The sequence below is a fragment of the Centropristis striata genome, chromosome 16, assembly GCF_030273125.1.
Source record: "Centropristis striata isolate RG_2023a ecotype Rhode Island chromosome 16, C.striata_1.0, whole genome shotgun sequence".
NCBI classification, from domain to species: domain Eukaryota; kingdom Metazoa; phylum Chordata; class Actinopteri; order Perciformes; family Serranidae; genus Centropristis; species Centropristis striata.
The window spans coordinates 5,065,613-5,088,589 of NC_081532.1; the positions used below are offsets into that span (position 1 = coordinate 5,065,613).

General features: G+C 37.8%; 1 protein-coding gene across 1 annotated transcript in view; it reads left to right on the forward strand.

Moving 5' to 3' along the window:
• spred1 (sprouty related EVH1 domain containing 1) overlaps nt 1-22,977 on the forward strand; it is a 53,356-nt gene that overhangs the window by 14,778 nt on the left and 15,601 nt on the right. Inside the window, exons 2-4 of the mRNA XM_059352794.1 lie at nt 7,153-7,423; nt 16,629-16,797; nt 22,238-22,284. Of these exons, the coding sequence (XP_059208777.1) occupies nt 7,153-7,423; nt 16,629-16,797; nt 22,238-22,284 (487 nt within the window). The remainder of the gene's footprint in view (nt 1-7,152; nt 7,424-16,628; nt 16,798-22,237; nt 22,285-22,977) is intronic.

Genomic DNA, 22,977 nt, shown 5'->3' on the forward strand with positions numbered 1-22,977 from the left:
TAGATATACTTATATACATATACATTCACACACACACACGTACACGCAAGTCATCCTCCCTTTATATGTTGTTAGCACCTATTCCCCTCTTATATGATTCAGAAAATGACAAAAAAGTCAAAGTTTTAACATTAACCTCAGTTCAAATTTTTTTTTTATCTACCCCTACCTGCTGGGAGGCTGGAGTGTTTTTAAGAGGTTAAAAATATCGTCTTTGTACAGGTTTCAAATTAATATATGCCACAAAGGATTAGCAAATGATTACATCGTGTTTTATTTACATTTCAGACAACGTCCCAACTTTTTTTGGAATTTGAATTGTTGGAGCGATTGAAGATGAGGCTTTGAAAAAACTTTAATGTTTTTATGGCCACGTAGGGGCTAACACAACACTGACATATTGTCACCTTTTAATTTCATAAGGCAAATGTGTTGCTTCTTTTCATTTTGAGTCATGTTTCTGACCACAGGATGAATTGAAGTCCAATATTTTTACTCTTTTAGCTCCACTTTTGGTCCCTACCAACTCCTGAGGGGAATATCTGGCTCTAAAGCTGCTAAATGCTCCAATATGTTCCCCGGCTAATCACTAAACTGTATCTGTCTGCCGTTTGGCACAGACAGCAGTAATGTTGCAGCCATACAGCTAAACAGTGAGCTGAAGCTTGCTTTAAAATGCAGATTGGGGTGATAATTCTCTGTAGGTTCATCAGTACCAGGGACATATTTCACATTGTCATGTAATTCTAAGAGTATTCAGGGTTGGTACGGGTGCTTGAAATCCTTGAAAATGTTTTAAATGTTGTATTTTCAAGGTTTAAAAAGTGCTTGGATTTCGGATAAAGTGCTCGTAAATGCTTGAAATTCTTACTGTATTTCTCTTGCAATCTGACTATATCCATCTATAGACTATAGATAATCACATGTTCAATGTATAAAATAATGAGTAGCCCATCTGAAATGAAGACCGTTCCTCCTAAAAGTGTAACACCATCACTGTCAGTACGGTTGAGTGAAATTACACCTTTTAGTATGTAAGTACTCATCTAAAACATGCAATTTACAACCGTTGTAAGATACTGGAAAAGCTTGAAAATGGGCCCTGAAAGTCCTTGAAAAGTGCTTGAATTTGACCACTGAAAAAGTGTATGAACCTTGAATATTGATTATAACTAAAGTTACTTGGGGGAGGGGATGGTGGTATATGTGGCAGTGATGTTCAATATACTAGTATAAATTATTTAGAGATGTTCAAATACCATTTTTTCCCTCCCGATACCGATTCCGATACTTGTACTGTGGGTATCGGCCGATACCGAGTACCGATCCGATACCAGTATGTTATAAAAAAAATATCATACTACACCTGCATGACTGTGATATGATTATCATTGTGGTAAGGCCTGGCTCAGGTTAAACCCTTTGTACAACATGAATAAACACAGCAAATTCAAGCCATTTATTTTTACATTTATTTCTATATACAACAGTATACAAAACAGTAGTGCAACAGCAACTTAAATGAATAAATCTAGGAATATATTTAAATTTAAGTCCAGCCAGAATATTAGCTTAACAGAGTGAACCAGTAAATAGATAACTAATTTAATAAATTACGTATCGGATCGGTGCCTGGACTCCAGTACTCGCCCATACCGATGCAGCATTTTCGGCAGTATCGGAGCAATTTCCGACACTGGTATCGGAATCGTAACAACTCTAAAATTATTGTAGTCTATTCCTATATATTGCAATATCTGAAGTATATTTGCCTTTAGTCTAGTGCTTGTGTCTGTGTCTGGGCCAACCAGAACTGGCCAGAATTATTAGTATTATTAGTTTATTTAAAAGGGGACAGTGCAATTTCATAAAACACATGATTACACATGGTTAAAAAAGCGTTAGCCAGAAGGCTAGTTTTCATCTGTAGTCCCCTGGCCATGATGTAAAAAAAGCAGAGAATTACGAAACAAAAAAAAACAAAAAAAACGTACAATATACAAAATACATATACAAACACTTACGATACAATTCAGAAAAAATACAACATCACAACATAACATTTTATCATAACATCAAAACGACACAACAGGCTTATCTTTTAGTGCTGGCAGCTGTAGGTGTTTGATAAGCCACAATTTCAATTACATTTCCTTGTATGTTGTAAACAGTTTAACCTCCTCAGGTACTGAAGAATGAGTGTAACCAGCATTTATAATGCTCATCAATCCTTTATGGAAACTGTGGTCAGCTATTACCAGGTGCTAGGATATCAAAGCTTCCACATGAAGAAACAAAACCCTTCAGATTTAATGCTCACTGGCTCTTGCATTAATTACTAACCAATAACTTGGGCACTGAGGTTTGCCAAGGGTGTGGAAGGTAAGAGGGCAAAGGTCAGCCTTATGGAGGATGCAGCCTTTGTTCTTCCACAGGAGGAAGTACTAGTTAACTATGTTGGCAGTTAGTGACATTTATAATCACTGTTTCATATTTGGCCACTATCAGAAAACCCAGTGGTGGAAAGTAACGAAGTACATTTATTCAAGTACGGTATTTAAGTACAATTTTGAGGTACTTGTTCTTTACTTGAGTATTTACATTTTATGTAACTTTATACTTCTACTCCACTACAATTTTAAGCAAATATTGAACTTTTTATTCTACTACATTTAGCCAACAGCTTTAGTTACTTTACAGGTCGAGATTTAACATAAAAAATATGATCAATTTAAAGTGATTAGATTTTTTTTATTGAATCTTATAACAGTAATAAGGTAAATAAATGAGCCATGTCTTTACAAAATTAAAACACTGCTTACATAAAAGCATCGATACAAATAATCTTATAATATATTTAGAATATAAATAACAATCTGAGTGGCTCCATTTTGCATAACAAGTACTTTTACTTTTGATACTTTAAGTGCATTTTGATGCTGATACTTTTGTACTTTTACTTCAGTAAATGGTGGAAAGTTACTAAGTACATATACTCAAGTACACTCTAATAAATTGGGTCAACAAAAAAAAGTATGTTAACGTTTTCCACTAGAATTTTTAGGTTAAACCAACTGCTGATATTACATTAATTTAAAACAATATATTGAGTCTGGTGAATTACCTTTTCTAAGTAACACAAACTTAATAATTGCATGAATGCAAGTATTTAGGTTGGTCTAATATAATGTTTTAAGTCAGGTGAAGAAGCTCGGTACTTAAGTACAATTTTGAGGTACTTGTACTTTACTTGAGTATTCCCATTTTATGTAATTTTATACTTCTACTTCACTACATTAAGAGGCAAATATTGTACTTTTTACTCCACTACATTTAGCTGACAGCTTTAGTTACTAATCAGGTTAAGATTTAACATAAAAACTTGATACATTTAAAGGGATTGGACTTTCCTTTAATTTAATATTATAACAGTATATTAAGTCGTTTAAATGAGCCCTATCTTTACAAATTTAATTTATAAAAAAAATACATAAAAGCATCAATACAAATAATCTCATAATATATTTGGAATATATAAAACAATCTTCCTGGGTCCATTCTACATAACGAGTACTTTTACATTTGATACTTTAAGTACATTTTGATGCTGATACTTTTGTACTTTTACTTAAGTAAGTTTTAAAATGCAGGACTTTTACTTGTAGTGGAGTCATTTCACAGTATGTTAGTAGTACTTTTACTTAAGTAAAGGATCTGAATACTTTCTCCACCACTGCTGTGACGTCATTTTTATATTGGTGAAGGTGAACGTGGGCCGTAGAGCAACGTCTCACAGGAAACATTTTTCTCTCTCTTGGTCCGTTCCTGTCAGCTCTCAGATCTTCCATAGTCTTTAATATGTTACCAGGAGTTTCAGCAAAATGCTGCCCTCAGCACACCCTGACCTTTGTCATTTCCGGTGGCCCGTTGCAGTCGTGTTATCTAATCAGGGAAACATCTGACTCTAAGTGAAGGGACAGAGGGAGGGAGAGAAACATGGAATGAGGTACAAATAGATGTCGAATTATGTCGTATAATTAACAGTCAGTAGTGTGGCGTGATACAGTCTACTGCATGGGTCTCAAACTCGCGGCCCGCGGGCCAGTTGCGGCCCTCGTGATGATATTTTGTGGCCTTCACCTTGATATGAAAGCTTAATGTGAGTTTTATATGAATGGCACTTTACCGTGTTGTGTGTGGAAGGTCCCTTTAATTACTTTTTTGGTAATTTTGTGTCTTTTTTTAATAATTTTGTGTCTTTTTTTGGTAATTTTGATACTGCCTCCAGCGGCCCCCAGGTAATTTGAGTTTGAGACCCCTGGTCTACTGATATGATTGGACTAGTGCAGGGAAGGTCCCTTTAATTACTTTTTTTGGTAATTTTGTGTCTTTTTTAAATAATTTTGTCTTTTTTTGGTAATTTTGTGTCTTTTTTTGGTAATTTTGTGTCTTTTTTTAATAATTTTGTGTCTTTTTTTAATAATTTTGTGTCTTTTTATGGTAATTTTGATACTGCCTCCAGCGGCCCCCGGGTAATTTGAGTTTGAGACCCCTGGTCTACTGATATGATGGGACCAGTGCAGGGATACATTCAGTTAGGGCTGGGTGATATATCCATATAAAAGATATATCGATATATTTTTAAATGTGATTTGGAATTAGACTAGTGGTGCATCGATTGTAATTTTCTGGCCGATCACTGATCACCAATTTTTAAAAAGCCTGACCTGCCGATGCTGATTTTGGCCGATACCAATTTTTTTTTATAACTCACAGCATACACCTTCAATGTTTGAATCTTATTTTATTGAAAAACAATAACACAGCAGTATTTTTCTTTAACAAATAAAGGAAATCACAATGTCTGAGGTAGTTAATAAAATATTGAACTTAAAATAAATAGCAACAATTTACAGGACAAACTAACAAAAGAACTGCAACCATAAATAAAGTGTCCTGAGTTTTTGGTTTTGTTATAGTGCAACATACATACAACACAGTCATGCAGAAGTACGCGTATGTGCAGACGCACTTCCAGGTAGATAAGATCGCTAGATAAGATCGGTTTGACGTAAAAGAATCGGCCGATTGTGCAAAATTAAGGAAATCGGCGATCGATTGGTGCACCCATAAATTAGACCATATCGCATATATTGATATAGATCAAATATGCACTGTGATCCTTGCTCCAGGCAAGCTGCAGCTTTTATTTAAGATATTTTTTTCTTCAAATGTGCACTTTATGGAGCTTTGATTTAATACAGTATTTATATTCACTTAAATAAACAGTTTTAATAAAACTACTTGTGACATGTCATATTTGGCTTTGACTTTGAATGAACACCTGCTCTCACTTTGCGATAAAAATACTGGGATATATATTGCATATCTATATTCAGTCTAAATATATCGGTATATGACTTTTGGTCCATATCGCCCAGCTCTACGTTCAGTTGTGATATTGTGGCAGAGGTCCTTTCTTTACTACAGTCATTTTATTTTTGGATTATTATACAATATGGCAGTTTCCTGTTTGTGGCTGTTTGACATTTACATTATGACTCATGCATTTATGTTTCTGTATGTCTAAAAAAAAAACGGAAGCTTGATGCCTTTTGCACACATGTTAGCTTCATAAAAATGTAAAGCCATTCATAATACAGTGACTAACCTCCCCTCATGTTTCATTTCTGCTTTGTAAAAAGCATTTTTTGGCTTCATATAAGTATGCTTTTCTTCAGTTACGTATATATATATAATGCTATGCATTGCAGATAGCTGCCTTACAGTGTATTAAGCTGTATCAAAGCTCTTGTAGGTGAGAAAGATGACAAGTTACAGCACAGGAAATAAAAAAGGAAGAAAGGAAGGAAGGAAGGAAGGAGGTTGATGCGAGGCGGTGAGCTGGAGCCCTGTCATGTGTTGTCTGGTTTAAACCACCTGCTTTAGGGGAAAGGTTGGAAACCAGCAGCAACCAGAGCCTGAACTTGGCCACATGGTCAGTCACCCTCTGGCTGGGGTTAAACATACACTGACAGCTTCAGACTTTACAAATCTTTAGCAGCAGTCTGTAATATCATGCACAAAAACACTAAATACACATATAATCCCAAGTTGAATCCTTCACTTTGCTCTTTTGCATTCTACATTACACTTTGTTGCAGGTTTTTGGCTAGCTTGGAGCTAGTAATAGCTTCGACATTAGTCATCTAGTCATGTAGTTCAGTGAGTTTTATTTATTCTTAAATATTAGTATCCGTTCTAGTGTGATATGGCATGTTGCAAACTCTCTAAACCAGGGGTGGGCGATTCATTTTCCCAAGGGGCCACAGGAGAAACTGTGAAGTTTGCGGAGGGCCAGACCAAAACTCTAAACTAAACTCCGCTCAGTATTAATTTCATCGCTTTATAAAACGCAGTAAATTTTCTGGTTTTGAGCTGCTACTGGTAAGAATACATGGTATGATAAGACTTTGTTAATGTGGAGTCAGTCAAATATAGCAGTAAAAATAATAAAAACTCCAATCATTATCTCACTTTCCCATTTATTTTAAACACAACATACTTTCAAACCACAAAAACAACATAGAGCATGTATGTTATGCAGTAAACCAGCACTTTATTAACTTTATGCAAAAAACAATAAGTGTTTTTGACAAGGTAGCAAGGTAACTCAGTATTTCTGTGCAGGTGCACAAGCATGCATGCACATACGTGCACCACCTTCAAAATAAAAGAACCGTGGTTATATTAATTTCTAATTTCCGGGTAACCTCACGCTAATGCCCAGGTCTGCTCTAAACCCATGAGTGTGTATGTGTGTGTGTGTGTGTGTGTGTGTGTGTGTGTGTGTGTAGTGTGTTCCTCACTACACATTCACTGTGTAGGCTACGCGTTCTGTACTACAGCTTGTTAGCGCTGCGGTTCCACTGAATGATGTGGGCTGATATTTCATGTAGGCTGTCTACTTTTGATGATGTTTTTATAATCCAAGTGATATAACAGGTCACCAGAAAAGACCCTCTAAGGACAAATTATAAAAGCTTGTTACTACTGATGATGATGTTCACTAAAAGAGTTTTTTTTCCTTCTTCTCATTCCTTCCACTCCTCTCCTTCCTCTCCTTCCTCTCCTTCCTCTCCTCCTCCACAGTGACAGTTATGCGCGTGTGAGAGCAGTGGTCATGACTCGGGATGACTCCAGCGGTGGGTGGCTTCCCCTGGGGGGCGGAGGCCTTAGCTGTGTCACCGTCTATAAGGTCAGCCGGGCGGAGGACAGCGGCAGCGTCCACAGTGGAGGCAGCGGAGGAAGCAGCAGCAACCTCAGCCCGTGTAGCTCCAGTCCCAGTCCTAGTCCTAGTCCCAGTCCCAGCCCCACCGCCGTGGAGTTTCACATCAAGGGCGAGAGGCTCAGAGACAAACTGGTAAGGGAACCTCTAGAGCAAGGTCTCAAACTCACGGCCAGCAGGCCAATTGCGGCCCTTGTGACGATATTTTGTGGCCCCCACCTTGATATGAAAGTTTAATGTGAGTTTTATATGAATGGCACTTTACTGTGTTGTGTGTGAAAGGTCCCTTTAATTACTTTTTTGGGTGATTTTGTGTCTTTTTTTGGTAATTTTGTATCTTTTTTAAGAATTTTGTGTCTTTTTTGGAAATTATGTGTCTTTTTCGGTAGTTTTGTGTCTTTTGTAATAAGTTTGTGTCTTTTTTAGTAATTTTGTGAATTTTTTTGGTCATTTTTTCTCTTTTTTAAATAATTTTGCATCTTTTTAAAATAATTTTGTGTCTTTTTAATAATTTTGTGTCTTTTTTAAATAATTTTGCGTATTTTTGTGTCTTTTTTGGTAATTTTGTGTCTTTTTTTAGTAATTTTGTGTCTTTTTTGGTAATTTTGTGTCTATTGTAATCACTTTGTGTCTTTTTTAGTATTTTTGGGTTTTTGTTTGGTCATTTTGTGTCTTTTTGGGGTCATTTTGTGTCTTTTTTAAACAATTGTGTGTCTTTTTTGGTAATTCTGTGTCTTCTTCGGTCATTTTGTGTCTTTTTTTAAGTAATTTCTTTTTTTTTTCTATCATTTTGTGTCTTTTTGGGTCATTTTGTGTCTTTTTTTGGTCAGTTTGATACTGCCTCCAGTGGCCCCCAGGTAATTTGAGTTTGAGACCCCTGCTCTAGATCATGAAGTTTAAATGTATGAGGTTATGCTTTGCTGGATGAATTCACATGTGTATTATACATGTAATTAGCTGGTTTACGTGTTTACATTTTTTGTTATTTAGTCATTTTCTCGCTTTCATGCACATTCAGGTGCACAAAGCAGAGATGGTGCATTCTCTAGGATGAGATCACCCCGAGCCCCCCTTCCCTTTCCCAGACTCCCCTCTCTCCGTCTCACTCACTCACTCACACACACACACATACACTCACACACAGGAAGTGGTTGTTTGGCTTTCCTCCATGGCGCAGGTATCTGAAAATAGGAGCGAACTGCGTGATGCTGTGATGCATGATGATATCATCAGGGAGAAGGGCAGATTACTCAGGAGCAGAGAATGTGGGATGAGGGATGTGGGAAACGCACAAAGAGCTTGGAAGGGAGCTAAATGATGGAATAGGGGCTGGAAATTCACACTCACTCCGGTTTTCCATGAGTACACAAGTGTTTGCCTACCTTTTTATGAGCATTTCCTTTTCCTTGATGTGTGATGTGAAGACTGTATGTGTCGGTAAAATATGTTCTCGGTTATTCTGACGATTAAAAAACCCCCACTGTCTACATGTTTAAAGCATGCTATAGTTATATAGTTAAAGTAACAAGAAACAACAGCAAAACAAAATTTAGACTCCTGCAAAGTGCATCATTCTGTTTCCTCCTAAAGTAACACGGCTCCAAAACATGGGTCTCAAACTCGTGGCCCGCGGGGCAATTGCGGCCCTCATGACGATATTTTGTGGCCCCCACCTTGATATGAAAGTTTAATGTGAGTTTTATATGAACGGCACTTTACCGTTTACCCTTTAATTACTTTTTTGGGTAATTTTGTGTCTTTTTTTGTGTGGTAATTTTGTGTCTTTATTTAAATAATTTTGTGTCTTTTTTAGTAATTTTGTGTATTTTTTGGTCATTTGGGTCTTGTTTAAGTAATTTAGTTTTTTTCTGTCATTTTGTGTCTTTTTTGTGTCTTTTTCTGCCTTTTTTTTTTTAGTAATTTTGTGTCTTTTTGGTCATTTTGTGTCTTTTTTTAGTAATTTTGTGTCTTTTTTTTGTCATTTCGATACTGCCTCCAGCGGCCCCCAGGTAATTTGGAGTTTGAGACCCCTGCTCCAAAAGATCAAGTTGTACGTTCTAATCCTTATGGCTTTTGCTGTAGTTGCCGTAAAGCTCATGATCTTCTTGTCACAGACTCATTCTGTGTTGTAGATCTAAAACAGATCCTGTAGATGCTCTGGGATAATCCTGGTCTGTGGTAATGAGAGTGTAAATCTATGTGTGTGTGTGTGTGTGTGTGTGAGAACTGTCTGTCAGATGTCAGGAGAGCGATGAGGCCACCATGATGCTCAGAGTCTGCTGGCTCCTGACGATCCGACATTAGAGGGCGTCTAAATCACCTTTTTTTTAATCTTCTTTGACTGAAGACATTTTATGTGCGTTTTGTGTTTACAGCATGTTTGTGTTTTGTGCGTTGCTATCCAAGTGTGTGTGTGGCACAGGAAAGGGTGTGACGGGAATGCTGTTGTTCAGACTGGGGTATAGACATGGCTCAGGGACCCCGGCAACTGTTCTGGGATGTGGTAAAAACACCCCTATCACCGCCAGAGTCTACCCCCAGCCACCACAACAAACACCCAGCCATATGTAGGTCTGTCGGGATGCCACCCAGTGTCGCGGTGTCGGCGTCAACCGCAGCGCTACCGACAGTCTGAGGGCATCAGAGGAGAGACAAGAGCAACAGAGAAAACCACATAAGAATATGTTAGCCATTGTTGTAAAAAACGCAGGGCAATATCAGAAGTTGTTACCACAGCATTGTCTAAAACAGTAACGTTAGTGTTTTGATTTCAGAGGTAAATGAAAAACCATAATTATGTTGTATGAGTGATGTTGAAAACAGGAAAAAGAGCCTCTGAATGTTTAAAAAGGCTGTTTGGTTTGATTTGTTATGTCTAAAACACCGAAAAAAGGAAAATGCCGTTCCGTGTTTTGGATGTATCCTTTTGTTGCCGTTTCAGGAGATGTAATTTATTTCTGTTTTAATTCTGATAGAAATGGATGGAATAGAAAAAGCACAATGACATGTCTCAGCCCCGGTAGGAACTTGAGCTAGATAGAGGAATAAACGGATCAGAGATGGAGTTATTTTGATATCACAAAGCATGATTGTGGCTGGTGGAAATGAGGTGATTGGGGTGCATAAGATATGAGAGGAATACACAGAATGACCAAAAAAGACACAACATTATTTTAAAAAGACACAAAATGACCCAAAAAAGACACAACATTACCAAAAAAAACCCCACAGTAAATTGCTAAAAAAGACACAAAAAATTATTTTAAAAAGACACAAAATCATTAAGAAAAAGACACAACATGATCAAAAAGACACAAAATGATTTTTTTTAAAAGACACAAAATGACCAAAAAAATTGACAAAATGACCAAAAAAAAGACACTAAATTGCTAAAAAAGACACTAAATTATTTTAAAAAGACACAAAATTACCAAAAAAGATACAAAATTACACAAAAAAGACACAAAATGACCCAAAAAGACACAAAACCTAAATTACTTAAAAAAGAAACAAAATGCACGATTGTGGCTGGTAGAAATGAGGTGATTGGGGTGCATAAGATATGAGAGGAATACACAGAATGACCAAAGAAGACAAAAAATGATTTAAAAAAAAGACACAAAATGACCCAAAAAATACACAAAATGACCAAAAAAAGACACAAAATGACAGAAAAAAAACTAAATTACTTAAAAAAAGAAGCAAAATGACCAAAAAAAGGACAGAATTACCAAAAGAAGACACAAAATGATTTAAAAAAGACACAAAATGACAGAAAAAAACTAAATAACTTAAAAAGGATGCAAAATGACAGAAAAAAAGACACAGAATTACCAAAAAACGACACAAAATGATTTAAAAAAGACACAAAATGACCCAAAAAAGCACAATGACATGTCTCAGCCCCGGTAGGAACTTGAGCTAGATAGAGGAATAAACGGATCAGAGATGGAGTTATTTTGAAATCACAAAGGCACGATTGTGGCTGGTAGAAATTAGGTGATTGGGGTGCATAAGATATGAGAGGAATACACAGAATGACCAAAGAAGACAAAAAATGATTTAAAAAAAAGACACAAAATGACCCAAAAAATACACAAAATGACCAAAAAAAGACACAAAATGACAGAAAAAAAACTAAATTACTTAAAAAAAGAAGCAAAATGACCAAAAAAAGGACAGAATTACCAAAAGAAGACACAAAATGATTTAAAAAAGACACAAAATGACAGAAAAAAACTAAATAACTTAAAAAGGATGCAAAATGACAGAAAAAAAGACACAGAATTACCAAAAAACGACACAAAATGATTTAAAAAAGACACAAAATGACCCAAAAAAGCACAATGACATGTCTCAGCCCCGGTAGGAACTTGAGCTAGATAGAGGAATAAACGGATCAGAGATGGAGTTATTTTGAAATCACAAAGGCACGATTGTGGCTGGTAGAAATGAGGTGATTGGGGTGCATAAGATATGAGAGGAATGAGGGGAGAGAGAGATGTGTGTAGTCAAAGAGCAGGAAACAGAGGTGGAGCCAGATAGACGGGAGACGGAAGAGGTGGAGGGGATCTGTCTATAAGCGCAGTGATGCGGCACAGAGTGTACTGGTGATGACTCAGCTGGCTCTCCATATAGCTACCAATCACTCTCCTCCTCCCCTCCCTCCTGCCTCCTCTCTCTCTCTCTCGCTCTCTCTCCTTCACTCTCATTCTCTGACTCTCTTAAAAACTACAGATCTAATTGGTTGATGCTTACTTACCATACCGGCTCTCAGATTATGACAAATCTCTCACCTCGCTTCCTGACGTTCATAGTCAGTGACTCCGTCTGGTTGCTAGAGCTGAATGTGCTCTAGTCCAGGAGAACTCTAAACAGATTTGCAGTTATTTGGTTCTACTGTTAATGTCGTCATTTGATCGACAAGATGCTTTATTTGCTGGAGGAAACAATGTGAATAATTTCAACCAATGCCTCTTATTAAGCCTTGAAAATTCAGTGCTAAAATAATATCTTCTAATAATAATATCTAATAATATCATCTTTCATGCTTCTATATCCATAGAAATAAACATTGGGAAAATAAATAATAAATAAATAATATAATAATCCAATAATCCATAATAAATATCTAAATTATAATAAATATAAAAAAATAAAATAAAAACTGTAAACATCAGTGTACACTGAGCAAATTAAAATAAATAAATAAATAAAATCAGTACAGTATATTCAGTAATCAGTCATTTGCCGACTAATTAAATAATAAATAAATACAAATAAAATAAGTACCTGTAAACATCAGTGTATGTTCGGTATCAGTGTTTTGCTGACCATTTAGATGAAATATAAATAAAAATAAAATAAAAACATCAGTGTATGCTCCGTATTCAAGAGTTGCCTACCATTTAAATAAAAATAAATTAAATTTAAAATAAATTAAATTTAAAATAAATTAAAATTAAAATAAATAGTTTGACACTGATATATCTGTGATGTATTGATAAATCGGTCATGTTCTGATTTCTGACACCCCAACATAATTATTAAATTATTTGTATATGGGTCAATGACGTGATTTAACGCAGTGTCAGTTGGTGTAACCAGTAATTTTTTTCACCATAAAAATCTGATTATATACCGGGAAATAAATCTGAACTAAAATGAGAAAAAATACAATCCACGTGGACATTATGGTATATAACAAATTTTTACATAGTTTGTCAAATCTTTTGAAAAAAATGGTTGTTTTTGGAATATCTTCTGCTCAATATTAACGGAATGTGTAAATGTAGATATACTAAAAAAATAAAAATAATAATTTGATGTTTTTAAAAATTAAGTAATTATATGTATAAGTCCACTTAAATACAATGTAGGTGGATGAAGTATTTAATATTTATCATTTTTTTTATCGTTTACATTGCAACACTATGGTGTTACAAAATGTTTACATAATTTGTCAAAAGTTTAGAAAAAAATGGTTGTATTTAAAATATGTTCGGCTAAATATTGATGAAATCTGTAAATGTAGAAATACTAAAAAAAGTATTTAATATTTATCATTTTTTTGTGGTTACACCATTTGACATCCTGCCAACCGTTATTTTTCATTGACCCATATGCTGAAAACATGCAGTATTTTATTCTAAGACCATTCCAAGTTAGGACTATAAAGCCTCCTTTTTGCTTCAAGCATTGTTATTGAGATGTCTCCAAATGATTATTACGATGTTAATGGCAGAGGCAGAATTCATAGATTGGAGCCTGATTTCTCCCACGTAAACACAGCCTCTCTCTCTCTCTCTCTCTCTCTATCTTCCCCCATTTCCGCTCTCACGCTATCTCTTCACTACTCTCTGCACGTCTCACCTCCGTCTGTCTGTCTGTCTCCGTCTCCGTCCCTCTCCTCTAACATCTCCAGCCTGTGTTCTCCGTCTCTGGCTCCTCCTCATCTCTTTTCTCTGAGCGCAGTGTGGAATGCGGTGTTAAGTATCGTCCTTCCATGCAACTGTGATACTTCCTCCTCTGTCGGCCTGGCGGTGCGCTCACCTTACCTGCTCCGGCTCCATTCAGTCTCGCCTCCACAATCAGCCCCAGAGGCCCCCCCTCCCCGCCCCCCCACGCCTCCCACCCGATCCTCCTCACATCCATCCCTCTCTTCTTCCCTCCCCTCATCCACTGGCTCTGGGTAAACACACAGGCTTAACCTTTGGCCCTGCTTTTCTTTGGGAGGCATGTATGCAACAGTGACATGAGGACAGATATTGTGAGACGCAGATTCCACACGCAGAAAAACTACACTTGCGATGAGGATTTCTCACTCAGACAGTGAAATGTAGAGCTGTGTGCACCCTCTCTGACACATATATCACATATCACCATCCTCTGGTACAGCCGCCACGTATCAGCCTCTTAAAGCAGGGGTTTAAACTCAAATAACCTGGGGGCTGCTGGAGGCAGTATCGAAATGATTAAAAAAGACACAAAATGACAGAAAAAAAACTAAATTACTGAAAAAAGACACAGGATGACCAAAAAAAGACACAAAATTACTAAAAAAAGACACAAAATGTCACCAAAAAGACACAAAATGACCAAAAAAAGACACAAATTGACAGAAAAAAAACTGAATTACTTAAAAAAGAAACAAAATGACCAAAAAAAGACACAGAATTACCAAAAGAGACACAAAATTATTTTAAAAAGACACAAAATTATTTTAAAAAGACACAAAATGACCAAAAAAAAAGACACAGAATTGCCAAAAGATAGACAGAATTATTTAAAAAAGAGACAAAATTATTAAAAAAGACACACAATTATTAAAAAAAAGACACAAACTTATTTAAAAAAAGATGTAAAATTACCAAAAAAGACACAAAATTATTTAAAAAAGACACTAAATTGCTAAAGAAGACACAATTATTTTAAAAAGACACAAAATTACCAAAGAAAAAGACACAGAATTAGCAAAAAAGAGACAAAATTATTTTTTTAAAAAGAGACACAAAATTATTTAAAAAAGAGACAAAATTATTTTTAAAAAAGAGACACAAAATTATTTAAAAAAGACGCAAAATCACCAAAAAAAGTAATTAAAGGGACCTTCCACACACAAAACAGTAAAGTACCATTCATATAAAACTCACATTAAACTTTCATATCAAGGTGAGGGCCACAAAATATCATCACGAGGGCCGCAATTGGCCCGCGGGCCGCGAGTTTGAGACCCCTGTCTTAAAGCGTGCGTGTTGACTGTGGTCCAGGTGGACGGGGAAGCGCGCCATCTGCTTTCACTAGAGCCGTATCGGTTTGCGACTGTTGTCCTCTGGACGGGGCGAAGATGCTCGCTGCAGCTCGGGTCATTGAGCTTTTCATCACAGCGGCTCCGGCGCTCACGCATTCTCTCACGCAGATCAGCATGAGCACGCTCTCACACATTCACACCCCATTAAGCCACCTCTCGTGCACGTCGGTAAAAAACCTCAAAGACTGTAATGGCCGTCTCTCATTTCATTTAATCTGCCTAGAGGAAGGCCGGGAGGCGGCCCAGTAGCCCTGATTAATAATAGGCTTTGGAAACACAGTCTCTCTCTGCCACACACTTTGGGCTGCCTGGCTCCAAAACATACTCCCCACCCCTCCTCCTCCCCCTTTCTTCTACCACCACCACTGCTCTCCAACTTTATCATCATCTGTAATGAAAACCCCACCATTTAGAATGTGTTTTACAAATTATCCAAAAGAAGTATGTGAAGTTTTTTGGGTTTGAGATTTTTTTTCTCCTCTTTCTATTTTTAGGAGCTCCAGAGTTATGTGTAGTTCCAGATGCAGACCTCTCTTCTCAGTCTCTTTCTCTCTTTTCCCTTACTCATGTTGCTGTGGAGTGATTGAATGTGGCACATTTAAACAACTTAGGGTGAGCAGTAAGGTGAAGGATTTACATGTTTAAAACATTTGAGATGATGCAGCTGCCAGTCGGCATACACTGCAAGAAAAGGGGTGTTTAAAAGCAAGATAATAACACTAAGTCTGAGGGGAATGATCCTGCTCCATGGACAGATAGTTTCACTTGACAAGATGTCTTGAATTAAGATTGTTAAATCTAGAAATAAGCATGTTGAACGCTTAAAATAAGAAATTAACTCTTAAAACAAGATCAGTTAAAGCAGCAAGCAGTGATGAACTGTCCCGAGCAGAGTGGACTGACAATTATTTGGTTCTTACCAAGATAAAAAAAAAACTTCTTGTGTCTTTTGTTGATGTTTTTTGGTCTTTTTTGTCTTTTTTGGGGTGTTTTTTGGTCATTTTACGTCTTTTTTTTTGGGTCAATTTACATCTTTTTGTGTCTTTTTTGTCTTTTTTTGTGTCTTTTTTTTGTCATTTTGTGTCTTTTTACATCTTTTGGTCACAAAATGGCCAAAAAAGACAAAAAATTTACAAAAGACATAAATTAAAGCTGCCAGCAGCGATGAACTGGCCCGAGCAGAGTGCACTGACAATTATTTGGTTCTTACCAAGATTATAAAAACTTTTTGTGTGTTTTTTTGTCTTTTTTGTGTCTTTTTTGTGTCTTTTTTTGGTCTTTTTGTCGGCAGATAATTTCACTTGACAAGATGTCTTGAATTAAGATAGTTAAATCTAGAAATAAGCATGTTGAACACTTAAAATAAGAAATTAACTCCTAAAACAAGATAAATGATCCAACACTTCTAAATCTAAATGTTTTTATCCTGGTAAGAAACAAATAATTTGCAGTGCACTAACTTTAGCTTGTAACTACGATGCTGCTGAGCGCTAACAAGCCTTGTTTCACCCTCTAACGTTGTGTTCCCAGGTGGTGCTGGAGTGTGTCCTGCAGAAAGACCTAGTATACAACAAGGTCAACCCCATATTCCACCACTGGAGGATCAACGACAAGAAGTTCGGCCTGACCTTCCAGAGCCCCGCTGACGCCCGCGCCTTCGACCGGGGCATCCGCCGGGCCATCGAGGACATCAACCAAGGTGTGTTAGCAGGACGTTAATGATGCGTGTGTGTGCTCTGGGAGTTAAAAAACAAAACACCAGGTTTGTTTGGAATTCCCTCTCAGAGGTTGAACTACACTATGTGTGTTGGCAGCCGTCCAGTACGCGTAAAACGATACGGGTGTATGTGTATGAACATGCATTCTGTTAGCGGGTGTCTGCAGCCTGTATTCCTGCCTGTTTGTCATTGCCTTGTAATGGCTGACCTAGCATCTGTTCTAGGAGAGATGCATAGCGTTGATTAGCGTTGATGACTTCCCCCCACTGCTACCTGCCCACTCACCCAAGCATGACCCCTCCTGCGTTATCTTATCAGAGCCAGCTGTCCAGATAAACTCCCCACTTCCTGTAGAGACTGGCAGGGCAACACAGTGGGTGATATAGGACGAGGGAGGGAGCGTTGGGAAGAAAGAAGGGGGGGTAGGAGTTGGGACACACAGAATGGGTGGCAACCTGAGATAGAGGCAGAGCTTTAGTTGGAAGAAACTTGACCAGGTTGGGCTTTTGTGCTGCTAAAGTATGAGGACTGGCTAGTCTAGTCTAAAAAAAGGGAGGGTAGGGTTTGGTCCGCCTGGGTGCCATGAATACATTTTATTTTTTAAACTTAAATTTTTATTGAAATTTTTCAGCTCCACATGTAAACATCAAAGTATACATATAGATCAGGGATGGACAACTGGAGGCCCGGGGGCCGCATACGGCCCGCACCCTCACTTGAAGTGGCCCTCAGTACAACTACATGCATTAGAGCATGAAATCTTAAAAGTGCAGTGTAAAAATGCACAAAATTACTTCTTGCAATTAATGTTGGTCTGCTGTTCTTACACTGAAAAAAAAAGAATTCACAATAAATGGTTATTTTTTATTTGCTTCAAACCTTTTGTAATCCTATTTATACTGTTCTACATGCATTTGAGCATGAAATATGTTAAGTTACTGCACTGTAAACATATTTAAAATTGCAGTTTCATCATATCTGGTTAAGTGCACGGTCCTATATGTGGCCCTGTGGTAGTGTCCATGAAAAATTGTGGCCCCCTCCAGCATTTAAGTTGCCCAACCCTGCTATAGATCCATGTATTACATCCTATGGGTGGAGCGATTCAAAAAATCAGATACAACTGAAAAGAGAACAACAAAAAGAAAGAAAGTACAACAGTCATGGCTACATGCATCCATTATTAAATTACACTGTATACAGATATAAGAGGAAAGAATATGAATAAGATACATTTCAAGTATTCCCAACTGTGTCCCATCATGTCCACTTCTCCCATTTAGTCAAAAAGACTTTTTCCTTCATTCTAAGTCTACATGTCATTCTCTCCATGTTATGGATTTCTCTAATGATTTCTAACCATTCACTTGACCTTATACCATCTTCTTGTTGTTGTTTTTACATGTGACCAGTAGTATTTTTATTAAATATCTGTCTTTGACCAGGACATAATGATTAACACTACATTCTTTAGGTATTGCATAACCCAGGATATCTTTAATTATGTTGTGTACATTTCCCCAAAATGGGTAAAGTTTCTGACATCCCCAGAAAATATGTGGATGATTCGCTTCCCTTTCTCCACATGTACGCCAGCAAGCATGCTGGAGTGAATACATTTTTTTTTAAAAGCAGAAGGAACACTTGGGTGGGTCTCTGAGTTTAGTTAGCAGCTTTGGGTCCTGATAAGCATTATTTTTCAGTGCAGTGCCAGAGGTTGCAAAGTCATCCAATTAGCAGGAGAATCGCCAGCTCAGCAATCTGCCACCCAGCCCCATGTTACACAAGAGGCTGGCTGGCTGGCTGGCTGACTGGCTGGGGAGCTATAATCTCCTTTACTCTCTAGACCTGGGCACCCTGGGGAGCATAGAGAAGGTACAGCAGAACATATCGTAAAGGCTTATCACTGCTAGGCATCAGTTGGCTCCTGCCCACAAGCGTTTATCTGAGATTTGTACTTCCTGGGCACAAGTCCACACAGAGTCTAGGCAAAAGGTAAGCATGTGCAACAGCTGTAGGGCTGGCTTTGCAAAATAGCTCTGCCTGTGAATTTCAATTGAAGATCAATCCAAAGACTCATGGATTGCTATAAATATAAAGCTATTAATGAGAGGATGACTCTGTCATAGTGGAGGTCAGGGCTGCTGGTTTGGTGTATGAGCTAGTTGTTGTTTTTACTGGATTTAATGTATTCATAGATTAGCAGAAAATGTATTTTAACAGTAACCAATGCTTCCTCCTTTAATATATATATTTTTTACTGGCTTTCTTGGCCCTTTTTGATAGCAAACTGAGATTTTTAAAATTTTGGATAGAGCCTGACTGACGTGGGATTTTTAACTAACGGATTACCTTTACGGCAGAGCTGGAATGAAAATAGACTTTTTCTAGATTTTCTATATGGATTGTGCACCAATTTTGCACCAATATGACCTGCTGAGTACCTTTGTGTAAATATGTTTACCAAAGAGTATTTCACCTGGTGATGATACATTATTTTGTCAAAAAAATTCTAGAAATTTCTAAATCACCCCAAGCATATTGTTTTGCATTAAACATTCTGTAAAAAAATAAAAATAAAGTAAAGCCATGATCTTGGGAAAGTTTTGGTCGGACAACAAGCAATATGGATGTTTTTCACTCATTTCTTCCAATAGACTAAATGATTAATTGAGAAAATAATCTGAATGGCAACAATTGTTGAAGCTTAGTTGACATAACAGGATGCTTTAGGGTTGAAGGTTGAATATCTGTGATAGCTGGTCACTGTAATTAAACACATTCCCCTCACCTCACCCACAGCCTGTACACTGTCTGTCTGCTAGTAAATGCTTCAACTCTTTCCTGTGAATGTCAGCTACAGCAGGTGATGGTGAGCTTCGTCTCCCCAGAGCCTGCACCTCTCTCTCTCTCTCTCTCTCTCTCTCTCTTTCTCTCTCTCTCTTCTCTCTCTCCCCTGCTGTCCTCTCCTCCCTCCGCTCTCCTTTCTCTCCTGGCATCTTCTGTATTCTGCCAGTGTTGTGTAATGCCTCTCTTCAGCTCAGGCAAGCAGGTTCTTCTGTATTCCTGTTGCATCGTTCTGCTGCTGGACTGCTGCGTGAATGTGTGTGTGTGTGGGGGGGAGAGAGAAGAGGCAGAAAGAGAGAGAGAGAGAGAGAGAGAGAGAGAGAGAGGGAGAGGGAGAGAGAGAGAAAATATGTTTTGCCTGTGTGTATGTGTGCGCACGTGTATGTGTGTATATCAGTCTTGCAGTCCTCTGTTGCCATGGCAACGCCGGGCACATGGCTCAGGCAGCTTTTTCGCGGCCCAGCACTGCCAGAGTCGTGCTGCAGGAAGCCTCTTCCTCTCTGTAGTGGAGAAATGCATACAGACACGCACACACAAACACCTTTCTCCATGTGATTCACAGACAGACAGACAGACAGACAGACAGACAGACAGACAGACAGACAGACTGGCTCTAACACAGGCAGTGGTGGTTCTAGACCAGTTTTACTGTGGGGGCCAAAGAGGGGCCAGTGTTTAATCAGAGGGGCATATTTAAAAACTTCAAAGATCATATTTAAGCATCCAAAACCTAACATTTATTTGACCTTATTTAAAAATCCCATTTAAGTATATTTGGAAGATACAAATACATTGATTGAAACAATGAGACTTACCAGTTATTTTTGTACGACAATGATATTTGTCATCTTTGTGCACAATTACTTTTTTTTTGTAATATACACAAGCTTTTATTGCTTTTATTTAACTACACAATGTACACATTTTGGGTTCCTTTTGTGTACAATGCGATATATATTGTTTGAAGAAAAAATAGGTAAGAGTTGTCCTGTCGTTCATCGTTATAAATTGATCATTTTATTATTAATTTGACACAGGGGCCACAGCAGGGGCCAAGGGCTTCTTCACATGGGCAGTGGCCCCTGTAGGCCCCTATGTAGAACCACCACTGAACACAGGCCCAGTGGATCCTTGTGTCCTCTGTATGTTCCCTCCCTGAATGCAGACAGACTGTCTGCTTCAAATGAGGCCTCAGTGATCCTAATTAAGTGACCTAAGTTTTTAAAAAGAACCTCTTGATGCCCCAGGTACAAACAGTTTCCCATTCATCCCAGTGGACATGGTTTAATCCCTGTTTTCTGCAACATTGCTAAGGCCGTAGAGTCAACCATTTCCCCCTCTAATAAGTTTCTTTAACAGTGTTTTCTTTTATCATAAAAAAAAAAAATCAAATTCTAGCTTTGCTTCCTTTAGACATGCAGTAGTGTTGTATGTTTCCTGAAGCTGGAGAGTGATAGTTATAGTAGGGCTGGGCGATATGGAGTAAAAGTCATATGGCTGTGCAGCTGGAAGTGCACAGGCATAATATACATCATACATACCTAAAACAATGTCCTTTTGACTAATAATCATGCTGAAATTGTTTCTATTTCTCAGATTATACACTTAAAATGTCATTGAACAGTTGAGTTGCTGTTAAATGTGTGGCTTGTTGCTTGTATTTTGAGTTCACTCATTACATTTCCAACCATGTATGGCAAAGCAGAGAAAACTTTCATTTGCATTAACAATAAAACCAAGAATCAGGTTTGAAAAAAACCACACAACTCCTAAATTACACTTAAAGATAGTGAGGTTAACATTGTTATCGTTAACAAGTATGAGCTCAAATAAAATCAAGAACAGTAATGTTTAATGAGTGCTTCTGTTTAAATTTGTTTTTATTATGGACAATTATTCCACAATATTGGACAGCACTATTATCTGTCAAACAATGGTGCTCTCAATGTGAAAAGGGGTTAACAAAACAGCATTTTGTGTAAAAATATCAGTAACATTAGCGTCTTTCCTCGGGTTACACCATCCACAGCTTCATTCTCTGTGGTAATGAAAAGCTGTAATATGGTCGGCCTGATACCTGAAACATAAGCTCTGACTCCAGCATCAGCAGACGAGGTGTTTTGGATGCGGAAATGGCACATGGCGTTTTAGCCGAGGTCGGGGTTACATTATTCTAGGCATGCATATTTCATTAACCTCTGTGTGCCCCACCGACACAAAGCAGCTTTCATTTCCCCATTAGGCTACAGTCGGAGGAAAGCAGAAGTCTTGTCTTATTCTGGCCCGACAAGAATCAGCCGTGTCAATCTGTTGGCTCAAACACGCTTTGTAGGGGAGCTAAGTTTCACATATTCGTAGAAATGTAACTAAGGTTTGAAAATATTACAAGGAATTGGAAGAGTGTGCACATCATTTCACTGGTGTTCCATGGAATTTTGCCCCCTAGTGGTCATGTTGCAACAACAAGTCTTTCCTTGTATTTGTCAATGAAATATAGCAACCGAACACACAAAAACAGTGTGCGTACGGGCTCTAATCTTCTTCCCCTCTGCATTCTTCCTTCTCTCTTCCTAGGTTGTCGGCAGTTTGGGGAAGGCGATACTCCAGAGGATGGACTACCGGTAAGTGAGGTTAAAGCTCAGAGGTTCTGGCTGCAAGTTTTTGTATGAGGAATATACAAAAATATATGAAATGCATGTTTATCTTGCTGACTTTGAGGAGTCTGGTTGAGAAAAATGTATCCAGGCTTTGGCTTTGCCTGTGTATAAGATGTGGAAGAAGCCAATGATGATGTCATGGACAGTTTTGAAGCTTGAGTTTGGCATTTTGCTTTATGGATTTGAAACTTTGAGACTATAAACGCATTGGGAGAATGTTTACTGAGGTGATAAATCAAAGGAGGTATGGTCATTTTCTCATAGACTTCTTCTACACAATCAGACTTCTTTTTGCAGCCAGTGGAGTCGCCCCCTGCTGGCCATTTAAAAGAATGCTCTTCTGCAATGGCTTCACTTTTCAGGCCCAGGTTGTTGCTGGGCTATCAGCATTTTTCACAATATGTTAGAAAATACACCACAGAGTAACACACACTGGCCAAAAAATAAAACATAATTCATTTTTGATGAAGTATCTTTGCGTCATGAAGCGGGAAATAGATGGTTAGTGTTACAGTGCACCCATTGTACGTTTCTATAAAGTTAGATTTATTACTCAACTCTCCCTCACTGTTATTAATAGGAGGCAGGCAGGTCATAGCTCGAACCTGAGCCATATGTTAGAGCCCTGATGTGTCCCACCCAGGCGCTGACACCTGC